A 26458-nucleotide genomic window follows, 5' to 3' on the forward strand; every position below is an offset into this window, starting at 1 on the left:
CCTGGAACATAATCATCTTGTAGTTTTTCCTGTCTTCACACATAGTATATCCACTCCAGCAAGCCTACTTCTCTCAGCTTTTTAAATTCTCCCTCTTCCTCCTGCCTGGGCTACTCAGGCATTTCCACATTCCTCAGTGTTGGCCATGACTTTCTTCAGGCTTGTAAGAACCATTCTAGGAATGAGTTTGCCCATCCCCTGGGGTCTTGACAGGATATTAAATCCCATGTCCTATGAAAGTATCCCCAAGTCAATGAAATCTTGATTATCCAGTTTTACATTCCAGCTCCTTTAACCAGCACCCTCAAAATTCAGTACCAGTGGTCCTTATTGGCTGCTGCCTGTACAAGCTAATTATACTTTGTAATATAATTTCTTTCCTACCTCATGGGGCCCAGCATGTCTCCAGCTGGATTCTACTGGGATTTAACTTTACTTATTGTTCTAGCAGCCAGGAGAAGAGGTAGGGGAAGCTCCCGAGAGGACACCAGTTGAGACATCCTTGTTGCATTTGCTGGCATAAGGGTAGGCCACCTCTGCAAGTTCTTAAACTTCAGGGGGATCTGCAGAGTCAACATCCTCAGGAGCATCCATCCATTCACAAGTCCATCAGGAATGTGCTGGTAAGAAGAGCACCAGCATCATAAGAAGTTCAGTAGCTCTCCTCTGTAGGCCAAGACTTACAGTTATGAATAGAGGCAGTTATAGATTATAACTATATAGTTATAGTTATATATTAATATATATATTTATATTTATATATAGTTATATATAAATATATAACTCTTATAGTTATATATTAATATCCATGGGGATAATGGGGATCTCAAAGTGAGAGAGGCCAGGTGGTGGTGCTTAAATACAGAACACATATTTCAGAATCCCAAGTTTTCCCAGTCAGAGCTCTTACCTTAGCATAAGAGATCTGCTTGGCTGGGTACTTAAATGTCTCTGGAGCTCTGTAACTATCACGCTTATCTACTGCTTAGCTGTGTCCCCTCTTCCACTACAGTGGATAAGGGCTAACAAAGGGGTCCTTTGGCTTTCATGCTTAGCCTTTAACTGCTAGTCAATGGCCCTCAGTTTCTCATTTTCCCTCTGCAAAGCCTCAGTATAACTTTGTAACCAAACAACTGCTATCATTACGGGAACTATCCTGCTAATTCAAATACTTGGATTATTACACCTACTAGAGCATTGCCCGTCATCAGTTTGTTTTCCTAAATGGAAAACATCTCACCACCAGTGAACTCTTGCAATTCAGCTGCCATCTCTTTCCAGAAATTATCCCTACTCCACGTTCTGCTCAGGATGGTTTCTTCTTTACTCATTGGATAGTAAGTGAACCAGCATCAAAGTTTTATTTTACTACCGATTTTCTTAGAACACTTGCAGTAGCAATTGTGTTAGTTTGGGTCCTTCAAGGATCATTTGCCAAGATGGGGTTAGAAGTTCAAGAGATTTATTGGGGAGATGGAAAAGATGAAGGGGAGGGATCTAGTGAAGGTGAGGAGAATTTTCACACAGCCATGCAGATCTGACACCTGTGAAGGAGTGAGGAAGGAAGGAGAATTTGGTTGGTAGAGTTTCAGAGTGCAGCACAGTTCTAAGAAATTTTCAACCACATTGATGGGGAGTCCTTAAGCCAAAAATCTCCCATTAAAGCCATCTGCAATAGTACCCCCGTTATATTTAGTCTTGGCTGAGGGGACCTTGTAGAAAGCATTTCTTTGGCATGAATATGGTGGAAAAATCTGAAGGACAGCAGTTGAGGCCGTCAGTCAATTTCTTGGCCATACTGTATGTAGTCTCAAGATGGCTTTTAGCATCTATGAGTACTAAATCATTCCAAGTTTAAATCCAGAGGAAGACAGGCATCTTTGGCCCAACATTTCTAGCAAAATCTCTGAGATTTACTTGGATTGGACTAGCTTAGGTAATGTGCCCACCCCTGAGCCAGTCCTGGTGGCTGGGGAAATTCCATGCTTTAATTTGCTTTAGTTTTCATGCTCCACCTCTAGGGTGGGAGTTGGAGGCCCCCACACACCATGAGAACTGAGAAGCAGCAAGGGGCAGATTCCCAAGCAAAAATATGCACATAGAGAATACAGATCTTTTTAAATTTAATAACTGTTGCCAGGTTGCTTTCCAAAGACACTACAGCAGTTCACAGTTCCACCAGAAGATATAGTGGTATCTTTTCCCCAACATCTTCACCAGCAATATGTGTTAGCTTTCTTTTTAAATGTTTGCTTACCTGATGGATACAAAGTTGTGGCTCATTACTACTTTAATTTATAATTTACTAGTACTAGTGTTTTTAATTTTTTTTTTCACATATTCATTGGCTACTTGGAGTTTCTTTTCTGCAGATGGGCTCTTCACATCCCTTCTCCATTTTCTTGTTGTCTTTCTTACTGTCCTTTTGTTTTCAATTTATAAGAGCACTTTCATATTATAGCTAATAACCCTGTCTATTCTCTGCATTGGAAACAGGCAAGGGAAAAGCATTCTGGAACTCTGCACATCTTCCCCTTCTCCATCTTCACTGTCAGCCCTAGAGCCATGGCCCTCAGGGTGCAGTCTAGATCAATACGTGGGAATGCTGTGGGGCAACTCTCACATTCATTTTTGAAAAACAAAATAAGATAAGCCCTGGTCAAGAACAAGTTTTCATCATTCACCCTTACTACCCCTCCCACCCCTCCACCCCCACACATTGGGGCGATATTGCTCAAATTTCAGTCATACTGGAATCATCTTCTCAATTTTTGCCATATCCTTTGAATTGTGTACTACTATTTACGTTTCTGAAAATAGACCATTTTACATAGATTTATTTTAAAAGGAAAGTTTATATTGTTGCCACTGTAACTACTAGTTATATTTTTCCAATATACATTAAAATAAATTCATATCTATGAAAATAAAAGATATTCATCTGCATACCACCTAAAACACACCGTACTTTGGGAAACTGCATTGGAACAGGCCAAGAAGGTCATCAGACTACTCAAGGTCAATTTATCAATCACATAATCACCCCTATGGGGTTCATTTACAGCTGAGGAAAAGCAGCTCAGAAGGGTGCAACCGCTTTACATGTTATCGAGTGGTGGAAATCACGGTCCAGGCCTTTCTCCAAAAACATAGCATAGCAGGGAGAAGGTTTGGGCTTGGGAGAGAAATTGACCTCGATCAAGTCCAAAGGACGGATTGTACACAGTGTTCAGGACCTGGGAAGCGTGAGCCCAGCGTGGATCAGGATTGTATTCTGAACATTCCGCGTTCTGGCTGGAACATTAGGGGTTCTAAGGTTCTGCTAATTATGCTGGGGTCCAGGGATCTGAAGGGCAGCCTCAGGACCCCGAGCTGCCATGGGTCACAGTCCCTGAGCAGGGTCCACCTGTCCAACGTGGTACCTGGAGTGTGCCACATTCCCACTGGCCGGGGTTGCCAGGCCTGAGGAGCCATGTGCTGGCTGCGGGCCTGGGGCCAGATTCTCCTGCCGGTTTTCCTCTCCGTCCTCCTCATACAACTGCTCGTCAGCTTCTCAGAGAATGGTTTTTCCCAAATCTATAGTCCCAGGAACACTCAGAAACAAAAAGATTCTATTGAAGAGGGTGAGTCATTCAGGTCCCTGAGGCAGGTGCCCAGTGCTGGTGCGCTGAAATTTCCATCTCAAAAGTTGCCATTTGCTATTGGTGGAAAAGACATTTTTAAAGGCTCTGGACGTTTTTGGTGAAACCTAGTTAAATTGGATTCAAATTAATTTTATCTGAGATATGAAAAGTGGATTGAAACAGTTTTAAATTTGGGAAAAGCATGGCTTCCTCCCCTTCTCCCCACCCCCACTTTTTAATGTGCTTATGTAGCATATAAGCTTTTTGCTGTCACTAAGCTGTTGGAGTCTGTTCTAATCAGACCCCGCTTAACGGCCATAGCTCCTCTTTCTTAAAGTTTTAAGCTCTTAGTTAATAAATAGCTTAATTTGGTTTTTTTTTTCTTAAGAACAAAATTCTTCAGTTTGGAGGCTCCCTTTGGTTTCTCTCCCTAACTGAAGAAATTTTGAAATGTTAACTATTATCCCCACCCCACCCCTCCTTTTTTGGCAGCTGGTGGGTACAGGGATGGAACCCTGGACCTTGGTGTTATCAGCACCACACTCTAACCAACTGAGCTAACCAGCCGGCCAAATTTTGAACTGTTAAAAGTCATGCTGAGTTAAATTCATGAACCTGGAAATAAGGTTTTTAGTATCCTAAATCGGAATTGTATCGACAGAATAAGGGACATTATTTGAATTACTTGCAAAATGTCCTGTAAAGCCAACATTGCCGTTTTTACAAGGACTATAAGACAGAATAATTATTGCTGTCTGGTTTCCAGGGTATAAAAGAATGTTAGAATCTGTAAGCAAATAAGTCTTCTTTACTAAAACCAAACTCACAGCTCTTGTCTTTGCACTGAAATAAGAATCTCCTTTGAAGGGGTGGGAGTGGGGTAGTCTGGATCAAAAGGCCTAGCTTGTTTCCCTTGGTTTCATCTTTCTATTAGATTTCTCTCTTCTTTAACCTCTTGGTAAACCTCGTACATACTCCAAGAGAAACAGTGTTCTAATACCATCCTGGCCCTTCTCCCCACAAACGGCATCTAAAAACATAGGCCCAAGCACAGAAACAAATGTTTTCCTTTTCATGGAAATGTTTTTCGTTTCAGCAAAACAGAGTCATACTGGAATTTTTCAAAAGACGATTAAAATGCTGAAGAAGAACAAAAAGAAAGTAAACAAACTAACGAAGAGTCATAGATAAAATAGTCCGGTCTCTAGAGATTGAAGTTTCTGATTCTAACTAGCTCAGTTCTAGGGCTGACCAATCTTTTGTTGGGTGGCTGGCAGGAATAGGGATCTGAACCCTTGACTTTGGTGTTATAACACCACACTCTAAATATCTGAGATAACTGGCCAGTCCAGGCTGACCAATCTTGGTCCATGTTTCTGAGGAAACAGCTTGCTTTTGCCTGGGAAGTCCGGTTTAACCTGCTGCGGGATCCCCTTGAGTGTTTGTTTCTTAGCCTTGGACAGTTTCCCCTTTGTGTTTGCATTCAGTCTTTCCATCTAATAAGGATGTGGTTTCTTAAACATCAGGATACTTTTTACTTCCAAAATTGAGAAAGCGATTCCAACCCTCAATTGAAATTTTCACCTATATCCCCACTGTTTATGTGCTGAGTGACAGGCAACAAACAGAACTTCTGAAGGGTCACACATCCAGTGAGACCTCCCCCTAAGCAGGTTGCTTCAATCCCCAGGGCCTTTAACTCTGATGTTCATTTACATTTGAGACCTTAGTAGTTAATATCTCAGGAAATTACAGTTTGCACTTGATGGGACTTTGAGTTAATAATCTTCTTCCCCAATATCTAATGAATGAATAAAAAAGGTATTACAACCTAGAAGTAACCAGACAACGAAGGGTGATAGTCCAAAAGATAAGTGGCAACCAAGGAAAGAAATGGAAGATTCTGGATCAGAACAGAATAGCACAACATGCAAAGCTCCAAATGCTACCACCACTCCTTAGAGGTAACTAGGGAGTCACAACTCCAGGAATTTTCGTTAATACTCCCAAATCTAGAGAGAAGTAAATTGAGTGGGTGTCCTGTTGTTTACCCTACTCTGAAGATGAGCAGAGGAAATGGCTACAGAGGAGAAATAAGCACAAGGACAACCTGAATAGCGGGCCTGACTCTCTGATGGAAACAGAGGTTCCTGCGGTGCCAGCAGGATTTGTAGGAAGATCTAGAGTCCAAAGATAGCCCCTTCATGGAAATGGGAAACACTTTTAACGAGCTAGAACAACAAAAGGTCAGAACAGAGAGTAGAGCCAAATATTCTAATGAAGCAGACTTTGTTAATTAATTAGACTAATTAATTGGTCTAATGACACAGTGTTACCTGAGTTCTTCCCCCATGTCAAATGCTGAAAACAGCCAAGTGAACAGAACATAAAATGCCATAAAACTGTAGCTTATGGGAAAAAAAACCCTCAAGGATAGTGGTAAGGTAATCAATATCTCACCTGAACTATGTCAGAACAAATGGAAAGTCTACACAGAGTTATCCAAGCATTAGTAAGATGAAAATAAACAGTAAGCAACTATGCAAACACTGCATAGCAAAATAATCAAATAAAGGAGTATATGATAGCATGTAAAAAACAATCTACCCTGGAAGAAAACATAACTCAAAGAATAGATGGAAATTTCCCCATAAGTGCCTCGAACTAGAGAACAGACAAATGAGGAATAGATTCAGCAAAATAAGCCTCAAAGTTAAGATCATAAAGATATCAGCATGAGATGAAAAGGCAGATTGTACCAGAAATAAAGGCCAAATAATTTGAATATGAGGCAAGGCTTCCAAGTTTACTCTCTTCATTTGTTTATTTCTGCAAATGGTGACCATACCACGAATATCTGTCATGCATACTCTAAGTATACTGACTATATGGGCTCTGGTAGCTGCCTCCTTCCTCTGTCTTGTAGTCGAGAAGGTGCTGTTATCTCAGGGAGGGCGAGATTTCACTTTCTGCTGGTAGAATTCTTAGTCTCTTCCATCACCTGAATACCCGATTCTCAGTACTATGTTCTCAGTGTTATATACACTCCGAGTGATTTCTGTTTTCCTGCTTGGATCCTGACTGAACTAATACAGTCATCTTCAAGACAAAAAATACCGTTCGATTTTGACCAGCAGGCAGGCACTAGGAGGCTTAGAGGGAATGACATTAAGGTTAAATGCTGCTGGGGAACCAGAAGAGAAACATAGTAACCCACTTCTGGCTGAGCTGGGGGAGGGGTGAGATAATTTAAAACCCCAACAGGATGAAGCGAATCTGAAAACATTAGGAACTTGTGACTGCCTTTTCTAGAGTTTACTCAAAGAGATCACCAGTCTCATAGATAACACTAGGCTTACATGGCTCTCAAACAGTAGGTAATAGTAGCAGAAAAAAGTATTGCAGATACACCGAAGGACTGCTTCACGGAGTCCCTTGTACGTAAGAATTTTATAGGGAAAGTAGCAGAAAGCCCTAAAATCCCCAAGATAGCTGATGGGGTACAGGTAGAACAGCTCCTGTGAAAGCTGGCAGAATTGAAGAGTTTGAAATCATTACAAGAGAATACGTGGACCTCACATCCAGAAGCCACAGCGGGACCACAGACATCAGCACACAGCACTCCCTAAGAAGGGGACAAGAGGAGATTCAGAGCAGAGGAGGCTAGCAAGGAAACAGGAGGGGACTCTAGCCAGTCACCCCCAATGCCAGGGCAACACATAGGCTTCACCTCCCAGAAAAGTAGAGCATCTCCAAGGAAAAGGAGTAAGCCCTGAGTGTAGCAAAATATTTATTTACCCAAAGGAGGCTGATTTATTAACTGAATTCAAATTTGCAGGTTTAAGTTTTTGTGGCACTAGCAGAAACGGGGGATTTAAAGTTGTGCTAAATTGTGATGTAAGACTGACTTCTGATATTGAGAGGCCTAGATTAAATTCCACCTCTCCTATGAGGCCTTCCTTGATCCACCCAATCTGAGTAAATAGCTATTTCTATACTTAGCTGTGCCTCTCTGACAGTCCCTACTTCATTCTGAGAGGCAGAAAAACACAGAGATCAAGGGCAGCAGCTCAGACTGCCTGGACTACCTTCCAGCTCTGTCACTTACTAGGCCCGTACTTACTGTGTCACAGTTTCCTTATCAGTAAATTGAGGATAAAATAAGATCTTCATCAGTGGTTGTTGTGAGGATCAAGTGACTTAATACATATTATGCACTCTGGACACTACCTGGTACATGGTAAGTGTCCAATAAACAGTAATTTAATGATATTATTAACAATTTAATAATTTATTTAATTACATAAATAGTATATAATGGCATAAAATGTCATATATTTACTTAATATATACACAGTTTAGTTTATATCTAATAATAATACATACATGACAGTGCTGAAAAACAACATGAGAGCCAGAAAATATTAAGAATCCCTGAAAAACGTAAAGCAATTGTGATCAGACCGATGGAGAAAAACAGCCTAAAACACACACAGAAGAGAACTCCTGTTAAGGGTAGGCGTGGTTGTGGGGTTGCTCCAAGCTCAGCATCAATGAATACAAAGAGCGTTAGGGAGTTGCGGAGTAGCTGCCGGGGTGCTGATCTTGGAGAACTACGGATGATTGCCCCTTTACCTTCTCAGTTGTCTCAAGAAGCATGCAGCAGAGGCAGCAGAGGCAATTGTTCCAGGTTAGCAATGAATGTGAATTCTTGGCTTGGAAAGGCAGGCAAATGATATACTACCAACACATCAAGCCTGGCAGCATGTGTCAGTCTTCTCCCACATCACACAGGCAGAAACAGCATCTATACATAGAGATATAAAAAGTTAGCGTATGGGCCGGCCCGTGGCTCACTCGGTAGAGTGTGGTGCTGATAACACCAAGGCCACGGGTTCAGATCCTATATAGGGATGGCCGGTTGGCTCACTGGGTGAGCATGGTGCTGACAACACCAAGCCAAGGGTTGAGATCCCCTTACCGGTCATCTTTAAAAAAAAAAAAAAAAAAAGTTAGCGTACAATCAGGAATGATGAAACCGAGCAAGTGAAAGAACAAATTTATTTAGAAATATTTAATAGAGGGAAAATCATATATACCTCCCAGAGGATGGCAAAGAACAGAAACATTCCAAAGGAGACCACTAGCTAGCAAGCAGGTTGGCATGCTAAAGGAAGACAGTGAGAGTCAATGAATCAGAGCAAGACAGTTTGTTGCTCATAGCACAGCAAACAGCAGGAGTGTCATCATAGGAGCCCCAGTTGTCCTGCACCTGAGTCCCATGGAGCAATGCAATGGTCCAGATGGTGGCTTTGAATGCAGCCAGTTGCACCATAGCTAAGGAGCTCAGGGCTTATGACCTTTTATAGTGAGCAGTAAAAAATCTAGTCCTCTGGGCAGTGAGTAGCTGTAACTATAGTCACACTGTGATTGCTTTGATCTGTTTAATTGACAATATGACCAGGCTCGGGATCAGAGGATCATTAGGCCAAGAAGTTTGGAAATAGAGGGATGCTTAGGGCCTAGGATGCATGGCCTCTCCCAATACTATAATTAATATTCTCATGGAGATACCCTTGAAACAGGAACAGACTATTATGAAAAAGATTAAGGATCTTGGAAATTAAAACTATATTCAAGACAAACCTAGCTAAAGAGTAAGTTAACAAGCTCAATGATTGAGCCATGGAATTCTTACTGAGTGCAGTACAAAAGAACAGGTGATTCAGAGCATGTAAAAAAAGGAAGAAGAATTCATGGCAAAATTTGTGTAATAGGAGTTTCAGAAGGAAGGAGGAGAGAAATGAAAGAGAGGAAATAATAAAAGGAAAAGTTACAGAAAAATGTTTTAAGAAAATGAGTTTGAAACTAGACAATGAACAGTCTAAGCAAGCTGTGCTCTAGAGATATATAAAATGGAAACATTTGGACACCTCAGGAGTCAAAGAGTTTATCACTCACAGATACTGTCTGAAGAAAGATACTCAAGGGTATAATCTGGCAAGACAAGAAATGAATCTAAGGGGAAAATGTGGGATTCAAGAAAGAGGAGTAAGCAACCAAAAAAAACTAGTAAGACTTAGAATTAATTAATATAATTAGAATTGATTTATGTTGATTATAAATCACTAGCAATTTAAATATAGCAGTCTAATAATCATTAATAAGTATTTAATAATAATTAAAATTCCATATGATTTCTACCTGGGAAGTGGCATGGGGAGGAAGTGGAGGAGAATAAAAACATCTTAGGATCCCTGTATAGGTAGAGAATATAGATCTTGATCAGACAATGGTAGAAAAATGCATATAAAATACCTCTAAACGTTTTTAATGTAACAGCTCAAAAATAGAGATAGGATGTATGACTTTGAAACCACTAGATGAAATAAAGGAAAAAAGAGCCGATAGATGGAATAAGGTGTACCTTACAAATGCTACTGAAAAAGAAAGCATGTATAGCAATATTAATATTAGTTAAGATAATTTAAGAAAAAAATCAATAAGCAGAAGAATAAGTGATATTCTATATTGACATTTAAGTGCAATATGCTAAGATGACACGTTATGAACCTTTATTCACTGAACAATGTTGTTTTGAAATAGAAGTAACAAAAGCTGATAAAAAATTTTATAAAGCATTTGATAAATTCAAAACCACACGGACTCACTTTACATGCCTACATTTAAAAAATGAACAGATGAGGTAAATAAAATATAAGGATACAGTATACAGAATTTCACTATATAAAATCTTGTTATCCATTCCCCCTTTTTTTCTCTTAGCTATCCTTGAAAAATTTTCCATTCCAGATAAACTTTATTTTTTAATTATTAATTTATTAATTCATTACAATGCCAATCAAAGAGAAAGTTTTGATATCTGGCCTAATATATTTTGATGCTGGCATCTCTAGGTATTTTAAGTTGTAATCATTCATGGGAGAAGAGAAGAGGACCAAGGGTGAAGCTTTATGAAATAACATTTTAGACATTGGTAGAAGAAGTAGAACCAGTCAAGGAAACACACAAGAAAGGCCAGAGATGTTCCAAGAGAACTAGGAGAGAATGATGCTGCAGAAGTCATAAAAAATGTAATAAGGAGGAAGGAAATAACCAGATAGAAAACAGATAAACATCAGACCCTTAGGGTGAAAAATCTGGAACCTGATAATGCCGTGGAAATAGCCAGTACCTCTTTCTTCGGGAGTGGAATGCAAGAAAGAACCTACTGATTCAGGTAGCACGTAGGTCAGCTGTCCCCTCATTGGCTTTCCAATGAGGGCAGGAATGACTATTAAAAAGCTTGCTGGTTAGTTATACCCGTGCTCAATCGAAATCTCCAATATGGAACCAGATCAGGCCATTCACTTACATGATGCGTTGAGAGGGGAATTTCACCTCTGCAGTGTTCTCTGGCAAAACCCATACACCCAGTCTAATCATGAGAAAAACATCAGACAAATCCAGATTGAGGGGCATTCTACAAAATATCTGACCGGTACTCCTCAAAACTGTTGACGTCATAAAAAACAAGGGAAGACCAGACCACGGGAGACAAAATGACTACATGCAACGTGGTATCCTGGATTGGATCTTGGAACAGAAAAAGGAAATCAGTGCAAAAACTGGTGAAATCCTGGTAAAATCTGTAGTTTAGTTAAGAGTAATGTACCAATGTTGGTTTCTTAGTTTTGATAAATGTTAGAAGTAGCAGTGAGGAAACTGGGTGAGGGGTATACAGGAGCTCCCTCTAAAATCTTTGCAATTTTTCTGTAAATCTGAAATTATTATTATTATTATTGTTATTATTATTATTATTATTTTATTATTATTATTTTTTTGTCTTTTTCGTGACCGGCGCTCAGCCAGTGAGTGCACCGGCCATTCCTATATAGGATCCGAACCCGCGGCGGGAGCGTCGCTGTGCTCCCAGCGCTGCACTCTCCCGAGTGCGCCACGGGCTCGGCCCTAAATCTGCAATTATTGCAAAATAAAAATTTTAGTTAACAAAAAAAGCTGTGAGAAGCAAGTAGAAGTTGGAGAATGGTGTCCGAGTCGTGTACTGTCTGTTCCTCTGTTCCTGCCTCCTGAAATAAGCTTGAGGCCGGCTGTCCTTCACCTGGCTGAAGCACTGGAAACTTTCTCATTGACCTTGCCTTTTCTTCCACTCAACTTTCCCATGGGGACTTGGAGGATACTCTGAGGTAGGAGGAAGTAATATTCAATAGGACTTATTTTGAAAACTGCATCATAAGCTTCTCCCCAGCCAAACCAGATCTGCATCCAATCAAACAATTTGAAATTGAATAGAAAGTTCTGATCTTTCCCACAGAGACTGTGAACTCTGTCCCCACAATAATAGAGAGTGAATTTATTGTTATTTCATCACAATACAACTAAGGCATTAATTACAAACCCTTTTTTTAAGGAGATGTTGGAGTAATAAAATGAGCCATAGAAATGCTTTTTTTCTAAACTCACAGTTTTCATTCTACAATTTTCAAAAATAAATTATACCATTTATTTTTTCATAAAACAGGAAGAATGAAAGTCCTCATTTGGGGGAAGTTTTTAAAGCTTTGTGGCAAAACAGGATGGGGAATTTTTTAATATTTAAAGCACTAACTAGTTAACCAGCCATAGCTTGTTGGCAAAACCATGCTGAATGACAAAGGAGTTGCTAAAAGAAGTTGTAAAAGTATGATGTTTTAATTATACAGTGATGTTGCCAATTTGCTTTTCCTCACTATGTTTTGGAAGTTTTATTTTAGAACTTGGCTAACCTAAGTTGGATCATGCCATTTCATGTTTTTCCAAGTAACGGGAGAACATAAGAATTGGGATTTAAATTGTACTGGTGAAAAAAGTGTCTAGATACATGCAAATAATGAAGTAAAAGGCTGGGATATGGATGAATGTGGCTTAAAATAAAAATGACTAAATGAAATGTACTTTTACATATAATTGCACAATAAATAGGCTTTGGATTTACATTTTTGAACTTAATTTTTTTCTTGTAGCATGCGCTGAAAAGAAAAGTTGTCAATTGTGCATAAAAGATAAAAAAGTAAGTTAACTTTCTTATGAATAAGTTGTTTGGGGAATGTTATAAAGTCACACAATTTACAGTTATAACAAGTGACTAATAGCAGTTATTAAAATCTATTTCTGAATTTCAAACCATTTTTGAAGTTCTGGAAATAAACAATGGAAATAATTGAGTACAAACGTGCTCTTTCTGGAAAATTATACTTCAAAAAGAAAACAATTCTTTGCTTGAAAGTACATTAAACTGAAATTTTGGAAGAATTTTTTGTAAGTAAAGGAAAAGATGCCTTTTGAAATGTAGTGACAATTTTCTTGCCACTTCTAGTCCATAAAGACTAAAAAGAATGACACACCATTCCTTAACCACCATGTAGCTAAGGTCCTCTTCTGTGATAATTAAATGTCTGACATCATTATTCTTTACCAGATTTGGAAGAAAGCAGAAATGCCATAAGTAATGAGAGAAATGTTATGACTTTGTGCCACAGACAGCTTTGCAGCAACCCTCACAAAACCATTCTAGTTTAACCTGTAATGGAGATCTGACAATTAACTTCAAAGACAGAAATGTGAAATTATTAATTAGAAAAGGGTACACTCTAGTAATTAATATCTGTCATAGTGATCTTCATATACCATCCTCTGCCTTTTCTGTCTTCCTCCAGGTCGCCCATCTGCTTTAATGAGGACCTGGGCTCCTGGTCTGTGGAAATCTGTACCCAGTTCTACCATTGCCTTACATGCTTTCCACAGCCAGCAATGGCCCAGACACTGTCTCAGTGCTCTGATGTCCTCAACCCTATGCATTAAAATGTCACTTCTGTGGCACACCCTGAACCCGCACAATCTGCATCGGCTCTTACATTCTCATGCTTTTACACTGTACCTACTCTTTGGCCTCGACAAGACAAGACCATCCTTCCAGTCCTTTAACCCCTTCATTTTCTCTTCAGTTCCATGGCTCTCTCCTATGGATTCCTTACCTTCCTGTGAATTTTCATGGCTGTTCACCTGAATGGAAAATTCTTTTTTGTTGTTGTTAAGTGTTTTAGAATGGAAATTTTCAAACATGTAAAAATAGAGAAAACAGTATAATAAAACTTTATATCCCCAAGATCCATATTGGCCAAACCTGTTTCATGCCCCCACCCCCAAGAGGATTATTTTGAAGCAAATAATGATACGGATACCGTTATCATTTTATTTATAAATATTTGAATATATATCTCTAATAAATAAACACTTTACTTTAAAATATTGCAAGTCTATGATCATACCTAAAAATTAACAATAATTTCTCAATATATTGTTTGGGTTTTCTTTTGAGTGTTTGAATCAGATCCATACATTACAATTGGCTGACATATACCTTAAGCCTCTTTTAATCTATATGTTCTTCCCTCTCTTTTTTCTTTATTGCAACTTATTTGTTACAGAAACTAGATTGTTTGCCCTTTTGGGTTTCCCACAGTCTGGATAATGCTGGTCACAACGCATGATGCACTTTATCACATTCGTCTTTTCCCTGCTCTTCTGTTCTTGTAAACTGGTAATTAGATATAGAGGGTTGATCAGATTCAGCTTAATTTTTTGGCAGGAATACTTCCTGTTGAGTACTTTCATAGGAGGTAAATGAGGTCTGTTGTCTTGCATTTGGTGATGTCAGCAGCCAATGATAATGCCTACCTCGATCCATTATTTCCTTGGGGGTTACAAAAACCACCACTACTTTAATGGCCTTGTTCTCTTATTTTTAACTGTGCTGGATCTACATTCCCCAGCTCCTTCCTTCGGCTTGTCTTCAGACATAATGCATATAATAATATGCATTATTAGCCGATTGCTGCTCGAGCATATGGCATCAGTCTGCATTAGTACAACTACAAATTCACAACTTCTGGTCTCACTGGAGCCCAAATACTATACATTACTTGCCTTTGGTTAGCAACATTTCCTAAAATTGTCCACAGCAGCAATACCAAAACTTTGTAACCATCCTTAAAGTTCCAGTATTATCTCACACCCTGTAAATCTCAACAGATGACATTGTCTCTGATTTTATAGATAAAAAGAGAATCTCTAGGTGTGAACTTCACTCCTGAAACTGAAAAATTGCTGTCATTTTTACCCTTCCTCTTACAGAAAGAAAAACACCTCCTCCAATTCCCCTATATCTCTCTATTGGACTTGAACACGTGCATTTTTGGATTGTAACTCATATCATATAATATAAAAATACATTAAAATTAAAATATCATAATTTTTTTTAATGTTCGCTTCCCCCCTGTTCTCAGTTCCCTGAGGACAGAGTTTGTATTTTATTCATCTCTGTGTCTCTAAAACCTCACGTTTCCCAGCACATGACAAGCATTCAATAACCATTGAATTAACTCTCAAGCCATTAAAAGAAGATTAAATTACATTCAGTATACTCTATAATGTAACAAGGTAGAGAATTCTACTTTTAAAAATTCCCAAACATAAATCATTGTGCCAATTCTAGGGATGTGTGTATTTGAGTGTAATTTAAAAAAATATTCCTAGTACCTCATAGAAATGAACTGAAGGATAATTCCACATGGCAAATAGAATTAGGGTATCATCTTTTGGAAAGTGGTCCCCGGCTCTCCCAGAAATTGAAAGCACGGACACAAGGCTTTCAGTGACAGTTTCTGCCGTCTCCTATACTCCCAAAGAGAGTGCCGGAGTTTAGAGATGGCAATTCATGAAGCAACAAGGAATATTTGAGTTCTTCTTGGATTAAAAGGAAGATGAACAGATAAACTGATAAGCCTGGGGCTGTCCTACTTTATGCCCTCACTCCATTGTTTCATTGACCTGGAGAAATTATTTATGCCAACTCCTTTTCATTTCCCAAAATATCGCTGTTTGAAAGATAAATTATATTGATCTTAACTTAATTATAATTATATTTATCTTAATTATAGTTATCTTAACTATTATATTTCTTAAGGGAATCTTCCTTAGACTCTATCTCCTAATTTTCTTGTGATTTAGTAGTATAGGACTAGCCTTCCTAGAGTTAAAGAACATTCTTACCAAAAACAAATCCATAAAAATGACCCATTTACAATACTACCTCTCCAACCACACAACTCATAAACACAGCATAGGCCAAATTCTGCCTATACCCTCAAAGAAATCTTACCTAGTCATTCCAAGGAGAAGTGAGTACTTTCTCTTCTTAACTCCTATTACATTTTATATCTGTTCCACACATTTTGAAATTATAATATTCTTCCATTTATATCAGTTTTTGGAAAGTGTACATATTGTACCACCTGCCAATTAAATTGTCACCCTCCAGAGAGCAAAAAGGTGCTTTATACATCTGTGTGCCCTCTGCTGTATCTAGCATTTGCCCGTAAATATCTTGTAAATGCTGTTTTGATCTTCTCAATGTCCTTTACCTTAAAATCCTCCTTAACAGCCAGTCTCTCTCTCTCTCCCTCTCTCTCTCTCTCACACACACACACTCACACACACACACACACACACACACACACACACACACACACACACAGAGTCTGGCCAGTACGTTCACTTGGTAGTGCATGGTGCCGATAACACCAAGGTCAAGGGTTCAGGCCCACATACCAGCCAGCCACAAAAAAATAAAATAAAATAAAATCCCCCTTTGCACAATATAACTCATTTTCTATTTCTTTGCCAGCATAATATTAAGCCATTTGTTTTATACAATGTTAACAAACCACTAAACATTATTATGTCCCTTCTCCCTTTCTGCATTTTTTCATTTCAATGATATTTTCTTATAAAATATGAGTCTTGATGTCCATATCAACAGAGTTATACCCTAGAATGAATACTGTAGCTTTCCCATGGAACAATAATAAGCATCACCCTAAAGCCTTTTAGCTGGCTTCTCAGTTGTCACACTCCTAAGAGGCTGAGGTTGACAAGGTTTCATATTTATATGGGTCATCTTCCTTAGCTACAAGAAAAAAACTATGTAATTTGTCTTAGATTATACATTACCAATTTGGAGATGTTAGATATATTATATTGTGCCTCTGGGTAATGTGAAGTTCTGGTCTTTGAAGACTTTTTAGACTTAGTTAAGGTATTAGTCACATCTTTTTGTGATGAGCAATAGAAACCCAACTCAAACTAGTTTTTTTTTTTTTTTTTTTTTTTCTTCTTTTTTTTTTGTCCTTTTTTGTGACCGCGCTCAGCCAGTGAGCGAACCGGTCATCCCTATATAGGATCCGAACCCACGGCGGGAGCGCTGCTGCACTCCCAGCGCCGCACTCTCCCGAGTGAGCCACGGGGTCGGCCCCAAACTAGTTTAATAAAAAGGGGAATTCATTGGCTCACAAACTTGGGAAGTCCAGGGATGGCCTTGGCTTCATGCACAGCTGAATCTCAAAGGATGTCGTTCCCATTTTCTTTGCTTTCATCTGCCAACTCTGCCTCCCTCTGTGTATTGACCTCATTTTCTCCTATAGCAAATGACATTCTCCATACAGCTGGTCAAGAGCTCTCCCGATGTCTGTATACAACTCCAAAGAAGACTCTGATTGGCCCCATTGGGGTCTTATGTATAGTCCAGCACTAGTTACTGGGCCAGAGGGATGGGCTACCCTGAGTGCCACTGCTTGGGTCAAATGACCACTCCAGTAGCAGGAAAGGGAGAGCACAAGCTGATGGACAGCTGCAGAAGCACATAGAGTTGGGGGAGGAGGTCTCCGAAGGAAAGAGGGTGTGGTTACCAGAAGAAGAATGGGGGTACAAGATGGGCAGACAGAGATTAAAATAAAAAACTACTTCAGTCTACTGTATTTCACCCTTTGACTTTTCAGGACATGCATATTCTATTTGCCCTATCCTCATATTTAAAAAAATGCTCCTGGCAAAATAATGCAACTAATTCTCAATTAAAATTGTCCTCACCCGAAGCCACTGTTAGCTACTGCCTCAGCTCTAAGTATTCAGTCTCAGAGAGATTTGCATTACTCTTGATCATGTTTGAATATGGCTCCTCCTCTCTCCTTCAAGTCAGCTAGATAATTGATTAAACCCAAATAACAACAGTAAAAACTCCCATTTAGAAGAGAGCATGGTAGTCAATAGTCCTATAATATATTCTGAGTCTGTAATATGTTCTGTTGAGTTTCCCTGGCTAAGCGGTGAGTTGTTGGTCACCAATCTGGCTGCCCCAGGTTTGACCTACCAAAGGAGCTCCTTTTCCATTCTCCTCTGAGCCCCCATCAGAGAGAGGCACAGGGGAGAATGTCTCTTCTGGAGAGCTCACCTATTGAGGACTTGGTTGCTGGAGCCTGGGAATCAGATTAGCACTTGAGTAACCACAAGCTCTTCTCTGCCAGATTCAGGTTGTTTCTGACAATTTATCTCCCTCAAAACTCTGCTAGACAGCATGGACTTGATTTCTAGGAACCGTAAAAACTAGTAACCAAGGTCAGAAGTCTCTGTGGGTGTAATCCTCGAATCTAGGGCTTATCTTTGCATTTCTAGTCTTTAAGCAATAGTCCAGGAGAACAGGACTCACTTAGCCTAAGTGGCTTCAATCTTCAATTTGCCTACAAGGCTTAACCTAACCTTTGGTCTGGACCAACTTTAAACAAAAGCTGGTCTGTAATATACCTTCAGCTTTCAAGCAGTGTTTAAGGGGTGGTTCTTTACATTGGGGAGAATTATTAACTGTGCTTGTCTCAAGAGGTACAATAAGAAGTGATTGGGAGGGGTCTGGGATCGGTACCAATAGGGTTGGTTACCAGCACAAAATCAGGCTGCTCAGGTTAGAACCCAGGTTCCCCTATTTACTAGGTGTGTGACCTTATGTAAGTCGTTTAACTACTCAATGCCTTATTGTCCCTATCTATAAAGTGGACATAATAGTACCTGGCTCACAAGGTGGTCATGGGGATGAAATAAGTTAATATATATGGAGGCCTAAGAACAGTATGTGTCACATGGTAGGCCATAGGTAAGTGACAGCCATTTTTACCACTCTGCCCTCATTTTTTTTTTTTTTGACTCTTCCAGGTTCTAGTTGTATCTCCCTCAATGGTTTTTACCTTTGCTCCTTTCTTTTGCTTATTTCAATAAGGGACTTAAAATTCATTTTTCCTATTTGGACATGATTATCCAACCACCAGTGAGCAGAAGAGGGAGGGAAGTAAGTCAAGGATGGTTGACAGCACCACCAAGGCCATGTAATAGAGGAGGAATCCCCAGAAAGATTGGGCTCTGCAGACAAGGCAAATGGGAAGGAGTGTCGGAAAGATTTCTACAATGATCCCCTACAGTCCTTATTACTACTTTGTGAAATAATGTCTTAGGTTTAGTTCCTTAATTTCAGAGTTTGATAAAGAGGTTCAGGTGCATGTGATTTTTGAGTGACTGCTCTTCAGCAAAATCCTATGAAGGAGTGAAGAACTTGGGGAAGATAAAGGGCAAGAGCCAAGAAAAGATGAGGTCTCAGCTGAAACCTACACTTGGCCTGAACTGTGGGTAGCCTCGGGGCAAAAAATCACATAGCAGAGCTGCCCCTGCCTCAAGGCAAGGATGTCTGCTGTTTGGAACCCTATATCAATCAGTTACTGGCCTAGGAAGGTAGTAACCTCATGGGCAAGGTGGTCTCCATCCACCAAGGGCAATCATTCAAGAAGAGGGGAAGCAGTGGGCTGTTGGCAGCCAACACACTGCTGCTGAGGTTTGGGTGCATGGGCCTAGTAAAGTGGGTCTGGGTAGACCACTAATGGCATCTGCTACAAATAATAATAATTAACAATGATGTCTCTTATTTATCGACTACTTGTTAAACTAGTACTAAAAACTTACTGGATTGTGATTATTATACTTGGATACTGCTTTTATTTTTTCTTTCCAAATGCAGTGTATTTGGTGCAGCGAAGAAAGGGTTTGCAAAAAATATTGTTTTCCATATTTTGGGTGTCGATTCAGTTCTGCATATTGGTCAAACTGTAGAGGTGAGTCGTTCTTATTTAAATTTTTGTGCATATTATTTCAATTGACTTCCAATACTAGTGACTTGCTACATTTGAAGGATTATAAATTCTTATATTTGCTTTAAAATCCAGCGAGGCTAGGGCTGTTTATTGGCATTTCCCCCAATACAGGCTTGCTGGTTGTTTCCAACCAACGTTGGTTCAAATTACATTAGCATTCACTCTGATTGGTGGATGCCTTGCTATACCAGTTGTTACATACTTTAAATTTCATTTATAAAAATTTCTGGCGTGTGATATCCATAATTCAGTGGAGGGATGTTTGTATTCATATGTTGCTTTAGGAATTCCAAGAGATTTTCACCTAGTCCTGGGATAAGGATATATTAAGTCTAGCCAAAGGATCGTTAAATCACATCTGTAATGTTGGAGTTTTGGTATTTTATGTGGTACTTACTAAGGCAGGGAAACGTACCAGTACCTTTTAAGGAGTTTTCCAAAAAAATTGAAAGAAAAGGTTTTCCAGATGAACCCTAATTATATGAGGGTTATATAATCTAGAACCACCAGTTGTCTGCTTTTTTCTTAATTAAAGTAAAAAGATATAAATGTTGTTCTCAAAATCTCTGTTTCCTTCAGGTACTATCATATATATTTAAATCATATGTGTTTGTAGCTTATAAAGAGGTAACACTTCACATATTTAGCATGAACAGAAACTCTAGACTCCTATTTCATGTTTTGCCATTCTAGTTTTATGGTATACCAGGCTAATAAGCTACATAGTACTGAGAGGGAAAAGAGCTTACAAATGCTAGAATTCTACTTTCCCAGCAGGCATTGGTTGTCTCTTTGATAATGAACTGCTGAAACTCAAACAACAAACTATCCCCTGCTATCTATACGTATCTTTACAGAAATAGCAACCTGGAGGATCTGCTGTTTTATCTGTTGGGATAGTACCAGAAATGAGTTTAGAGATAAAATAAAGGAAAAATAATAAGTCTAATAGTTAAAAAACTTGGAGATGAAAGAATTAAGTGTTAGCTCCTTTACCAACCAAGATTATTTTAAAATGTTAGTGATGTTGTATTAATGGTAGTTTTATTGGAATTTTTGATAATGATTTGAAAATTTTAATTAATAGTTAGACTGCATGATACTAGAAAAGATGAAAATATAAGAAATTATTGATCTTCTGTTAACCGGAGGTGTATTTCTTTTTATGCATTTCAGTTGACATGTTTGGAATCCTGATGCTTGTACTCATTGCGATGTTAGTCACAGCACTCAGTTGGTATTGCTGCGCCTATTACTTTTACCTGCAGGAGTATGTTCATTTTGTCCTTAGTAAGAATGCACTTTGAGATAATATCATTGAAGAGAATGCTAAGCTAGTCATCAGGAAATGTCTTACCATTTTTTTATGTAGTAAAAATAATATATCTACCTGGAAGGAAAAAAGTCCAAAAAGTACAGAAAATTGTGGAAAGTAAAGAAAAAATTTAACTTTCCCATCCCCCACTCCACCACTAAAACCTCCTTCCCAGGAGGAGTCTTTTTAGTATGGTTCTGTTTTTTGTTTTTTTGGGTTTTTTTTGAGTATTAAATTTTTTTAAAAAAATTTTATTTTGTCGATATACATTGTAGCTGATTATTGCTCCCCAGTATGGTTCTGTTTGTAGTTCTGCTGTCCTCCATACATTTGAACTAGATGGTTATATCTCCCCTTCATGATTTGTTGACTTTAGATGTTGTCCATTGACTCCCCATCATGAAAGCTGAAAAATTTTATCTTGCATTATCCATACTCTTTTTTTGTTATTTTGCTGATAGTAAATATTGTAATTTTGTTATTTAGGGATTTTAATTTTTGTTTTTCATTGTTTTTAGTTATTAGATCTTAGGACTACTAATGTTTCTTTTGTTGGTTATCTTTTTAACTTTGAGTAATCCATTTAATCCTGTTTCTATATCTCAATCCTTCTCTAATTTAAGATAAGAAAATTTGGATCCCTATGCTTCTTTCCATCTATCCTCTCCTCCTTCTATCTCTGCAACTCTGTAAATGTTCTCATTAATTTGACCTTGTTAAGTATGTAATACTTGCATTCTTTTCTGTGTCTATAATTATATCATGAAATGCTTACTCTATACTTTGAGTCCAAAATTTCTAATTTTTATTCGTTACAGAAAGAATAAAACATATTATGATTGTGTAAATATTGTTCACTAAAGAACCAAAGTGGAAGTAGGAAATGTAATTCTGTGCCACTAGCCTGTGTTGCTTGAAAGAGTTATCAAGTGTCGAGATCAGATAGATTCCTTTCCTTACTCCCCATTTCTCGAAATTATGCTACATTTCAGCTTGCTTCATGTTTACATTGTGACTTTCCTATACAACTTTTGCATTTTCTAGAGTTTTTAATTATCTTCATTGTTTCTTGCTAATGAAAACACGTGTATCTTTATTCCCATCACTGTGATTATTTATCTTTGTATTTGCTAAGATGTATTTATTTTCTTCTTATAGACATTCTTCTGAAAACCCTCTGACTTTCCATTCTAATTCACAAACATTAGTTTCTTTTTACTGCTCAAATGAACTAGGAGAATTTTTTGGATCCCACATCTTCCTCTTTTCAGGGTTCAATTTTTTTCCTTTTGTTGCAGTTCATCCTCAAGTAATTTCTGCAAGGGGAGGTCACAGAAGATTTACAAAGTGTTTCTTTAGCCCATACATGTCAACAAACTTGTTTTTTCTCCATTCTCATTCAGCCTAGCATGTTATAATTTTCTTTCTTCAGGTTGTACACATTTTACAGGAAGGACCAATAGATGAGATAGGCAAATCCAAAGATAATATAGATGCACACTAATAGGCCCATCTGTAAGTAAAATGTGCTTTTAAAAAGATGAGGGGTGGCGAGTTAGCTCAGTTGGTTACAGTGTGGTGTTTTAACACCAAAGGTTCTGTTTGCTTAAGGCCTCCACTTTGTCTAGAACTTCATATTTTTCTGGCTTTAAGACTTTATGTCTGTCTGTATTAACATACAAGGACAAAACAGAGTAAGATGGAAGATATTCCTTGTTCTTTACCTCTAAAACTAAACAAACAAAAAATAATAATAGTAAAAGAAAGAACCAATATGGCACATTATATGTGTGGCAAAAGCCTGTTTTGTGTTTTTTTTATTTTTCTATTTTCTTCCTGGCTTCTTGTAAAAGGTATCACTTTTTTGTACAGTGCTTATGAGTAGAGTAGCAAATTATTCCCACAAGAGTAGGAACTTGAGAAATATCCATTACTGAAGTTTCTTTTGTCTATGATTTAAAAGAAAAACTATGAACCCTCTCTGCAAATATAGTCCAACAATTATACTCAGTTCTGGTTTAACTCTGCTATTTACCTACCATCTCTTCTTTTTGAATTTCTCCTAGAGATCTTCTAGACCTCGTTAATTCAAGAAGCGCTGTATTCTATTGGAGGAATTTATCTTATTAAGGACATATTGCACTTGATAATCCAAAGATCCTGCTTGGGTTCTAGAAACATCAGCCTTTCTTTTTAAAAATGACATCGAATGACCAATGAAGCATCAAAATATTGATTGCTGCATTTGATCTAATATTCTTGTTATTCAGCAAATATGATTATAAACAACTAAAGCACTTTTAAAAGTTCTAAATGTTAGAGAATATACGTGTTTGCCCATGCACTTGATACCTCCTTGCCTCTCATCTATTCTTTCAGCACATATTAATTGGGTGTTTATTATGCACTAGGCAGTGTTGTTCTCATTAGGGATATAATGGTAAACAAGAAGATCAAACCCTTGCTTTCATAGAGCATACATCCTACTAAGGGGACACAGACAGGAAAACAAGCAATTGTTAATCCAATTGCTAACTTACTGATATTTTAAATAATATTCCATTTATTTTAATTGTGTTTTTCTTAATCAAATGCTTTAATTCTGTTGGAGATTAGATAAAAGAATTTAATTTATTAAAGTAATGATAAAATATTGCATAAATTCAGTCTATTTAATGAAATAAAATAATTCCAACTCTAAACTTAATTATTCTGAAAATAAACCTAATTCTAAATTCACCATCATTTTGAACAGGAATCAAGCCTATATAAGACGACAGACTGCTATTCACTACTGGCAACCTCCTGGCAAGTATCGTTATTTATTTGATAGGATGTCTCAGATTCTTTTAGTAACAGCTGGCAGTCTTTCCCTTACTTCTTCCAGGCATTAAAATTAAAATATGAGTAGGAAACATGACAACAGATTTCATTGTTCTCTTTTCTAAAATACAGTTTTGTAACCTCAATAGCTAGACTAGAGATAGTAAAACCACAATATTAATAGAGAAGAGTTAAAATTTTCTAACCCAGTTGGAGATATTAATAGTTTCCCCAGTTCCCCCAACTCTCACTCCACAAAAGCAACTCAACAAAAGATGACCTTTTCCTTAAGGAATCCTTGCAGGCTTTTCCCAGATTAATTCATTTCACCTTACCTAGTTCCTTGGCTAGCGCTCTACTCGCTATTCTCAACTTGATTCTTTGAAGTTTCCCTTACTTACAAGGCTCCCCCTTACCCAGGACTCAGATGTCAGCTTCTTTCAGCTCATCACCCACAGTTCCTGGCAGGCGTTTCCAATCCTCTGCCTAGGCCTGAATCCTAGAACCCCAACTGGACTCAGAACCATGACCCCTTTGTCTACTTGAGTAATTGGACCACAGAAAATTTTAGACTATCATTAAAAATAACTTTGAGGGGGAGGCATTCATGTCATCGTGGTGCTCTGGGCTGCAGGAGCATAATATTAGGGAATGTAGAAAAGCCTGGGACCTATACTTTCAGGTTACAAGATCTGAACAAGAAGCAGTGTAAACCTTGTAGGGGCAAGGATGAAATGTTAAGACATACAAACTCCATTGCCAACTCCTAGATCTTGTTATGTAGAAATCATTTTGGTGGTAATGGAACCCTGAGGTGTTTCAAAAAGCTATTTTGGGAGGGGCACTGAACTGCAGGGCTATTGCTGCTTCTTCCTAGGGTTGAAATCAAACCAGAGGACCATAGAGAATGATGCTCCATTTCAATTTTTCTCCCTCCATTTTAAATGCCACAGCACATTGGCCCAGGAGAAATGCTTTGAAAAGAGCACAAGGTTGGGCATGTATTTATCTTAGGTAGAAACAGTTATTTACTCACAGATTGAGAATAATTGGATTCATTGTAAGGAGTAAAATGTAACAGAGTCACAGGGCAGGATTATTTTCCACCCAGGAGAAAGTCCAAGGGCAATGCCTACATTAAAGGGTTGGATGAAGAAAACAAGATCCCGCAAAAGGAATTGAGAAGAAGATGGAAAAGTGGGAAACAGTGGTGACATAGTGATCAGGAGAGGAGGGTCTGAATGTGGAGGGAGAGGGATTCGTGATTGTCCTTTACTTACAGATTGGGAGTTTATAGATAATCTATTTGCCCATTGTAGACTTAAGAGTGTTTATGTAAGACATAGAACAAGCGGACTTCTGACTTGTGAAGCAGGAAACAATGGAGGGTATAAAAAGTTACATACTTTGTGTGTTATTTGACTATAATGTTCCTCATCTATGAAAAGAATTATTCTCCAGGAGTGGTAGTAATAGCACGCTTCTTGGTCCATACTTCTTTCCTAGAAAATGAATTCAGATGATTTTCTGGGATTAGGGGTTCATCGAGCATCCACAGGTTTTCTGTCAGTGGAGACAACTAGTTTTTTGGTTACCATCAAATACTTGACCTTTTCCTCTTAGTCAAATGTATACCAAAGTTGACACTGCCTTAAATCACTTGAGCCCTAAATATTAAAATAAAGGTAATATCAAAACCTCAGAATAGAAATTCTTTGATTATTTATGAAAATTTTGTTTAACATTTTCAAATATTAGGTAAGTCTTCATTGAATTTTCTTAGAGTTTGAAAAGGTAAATTTATTTTCTCTTTTCATAGTATATGATGAATAGATAACTGAAAAGATGGATCTTCCAGAGAGAGAAGTAGGAACTTTCTTCAATGGTAAGGTTTCATATTATATTGCATGGATTTTCTGCATTCTTTTCCCTCCTCCTATTAAGCATCTTTTCAGGAATATAACAGAATTATTAAGAAAGAAAATGTAATTCAAATCTGTTAAATGTAGACAGATTTTCAATGCCTAAAAACATGTCATAGAAAGCAGCCTAAAATGATGGTATAACAATTCCTGAGTCAGGCTGCCTTAGTTGAAATTTGGGCTTCTCCATTTATGAAATGTGTCACATTGGACAAATAACTTAACTGGCCCAGACCTTGGTTTCCTCGTTTGTTAATCATATCTAATAGCAGTGACTAAGTCATTGATTGGGTGGCTCTGAGGACAAAATGAGATTTTATAGGTAAAATTTTTAGAACTGTTCCTGACACTCAGTAGGTCCTCGATAAGTGTCGGTTGTTACTGCTGTACTCACAGAATTGAAGGCATTTAAAGGTGATCCTGTCCGAACACCCTTCCACTGCTAGGATCCTCTTATGTTCAACATCTATGGCATGTTAGATGGTGGACAGCTAGGTACTGTCACTCGGATTAAGACACAGTTACAAATTTGGCTCTGTGTGTGTCTGTGTGTGTGCTCATGCGCGTGCATGTGCACATTGGCCTTACAGCAAGGTTAAACACACAGGCATACTTTTTTTGCCACCTCCTGCATCCACCTGCACAGAAGGGAGGTCCCAAACTAGAGCATGTTCCATAATTCTATGGCTT

At 38.2% G+C, this 26458-nt stretch overlaps 1 protein-coding gene across 1 annotated transcript; it reads left to right on the top strand.

Annotated features, from left to right (window-relative positions):
- The first annotated feature begins 3472 nt into the window (after positions 1–3472).
- On the top strand, positions 3473–23917 carry PTTG1IP2 (PTTG1IP family member 2). The gene is made up of 5 exons (XM_063101047.1): positions 3473–3623; positions 12647–12693; positions 19576–19669; positions 20885–20978; positions 23770–23917. Exons 1-5 carry the CDS (start codon positions 3473–3475, stop codon positions 23915–23917), a joined length of 534 nt encoding a protein of 177 aa, XP_062957117.1.
- Positions 23918–26458: the final 2541 nt, after the last annotated feature.

This window comes from Cynocephalus volans, chromosome 6 (genome assembly GCF_027409185.1).
Source record: "Cynocephalus volans isolate mCynVol1 chromosome 6, mCynVol1.pri, whole genome shotgun sequence".
Classification (NCBI taxonomy): Eukaryota; Metazoa; Chordata; class Mammalia; order Dermoptera; family Cynocephalidae; genus Cynocephalus; species Cynocephalus volans.

Coding starts and splice junctions, on each gene's coding strand:
- PTTG1IP2 (XM_063101047.1), top strand. CDS start 3,473: ATGTGCTGGCTGCGGGCCTGGGGCCAGATTCTCCTGCCGGTTTTCCTC. Junction 3,624..12,646: donor AAAAGATTCTATTGAAGAGG/GTGAGTCATTCA, acceptor TTTTTCTTGTAG/CATGCGCTGAAAAGAAAAGT. Junction 12,694..19,575: donor TGTGCATAAAAGATAAAAAA/GTAAGTTAACTT, acceptor TTCCAAATGCAG/TGTATTTGGTGCAGCGAAGA.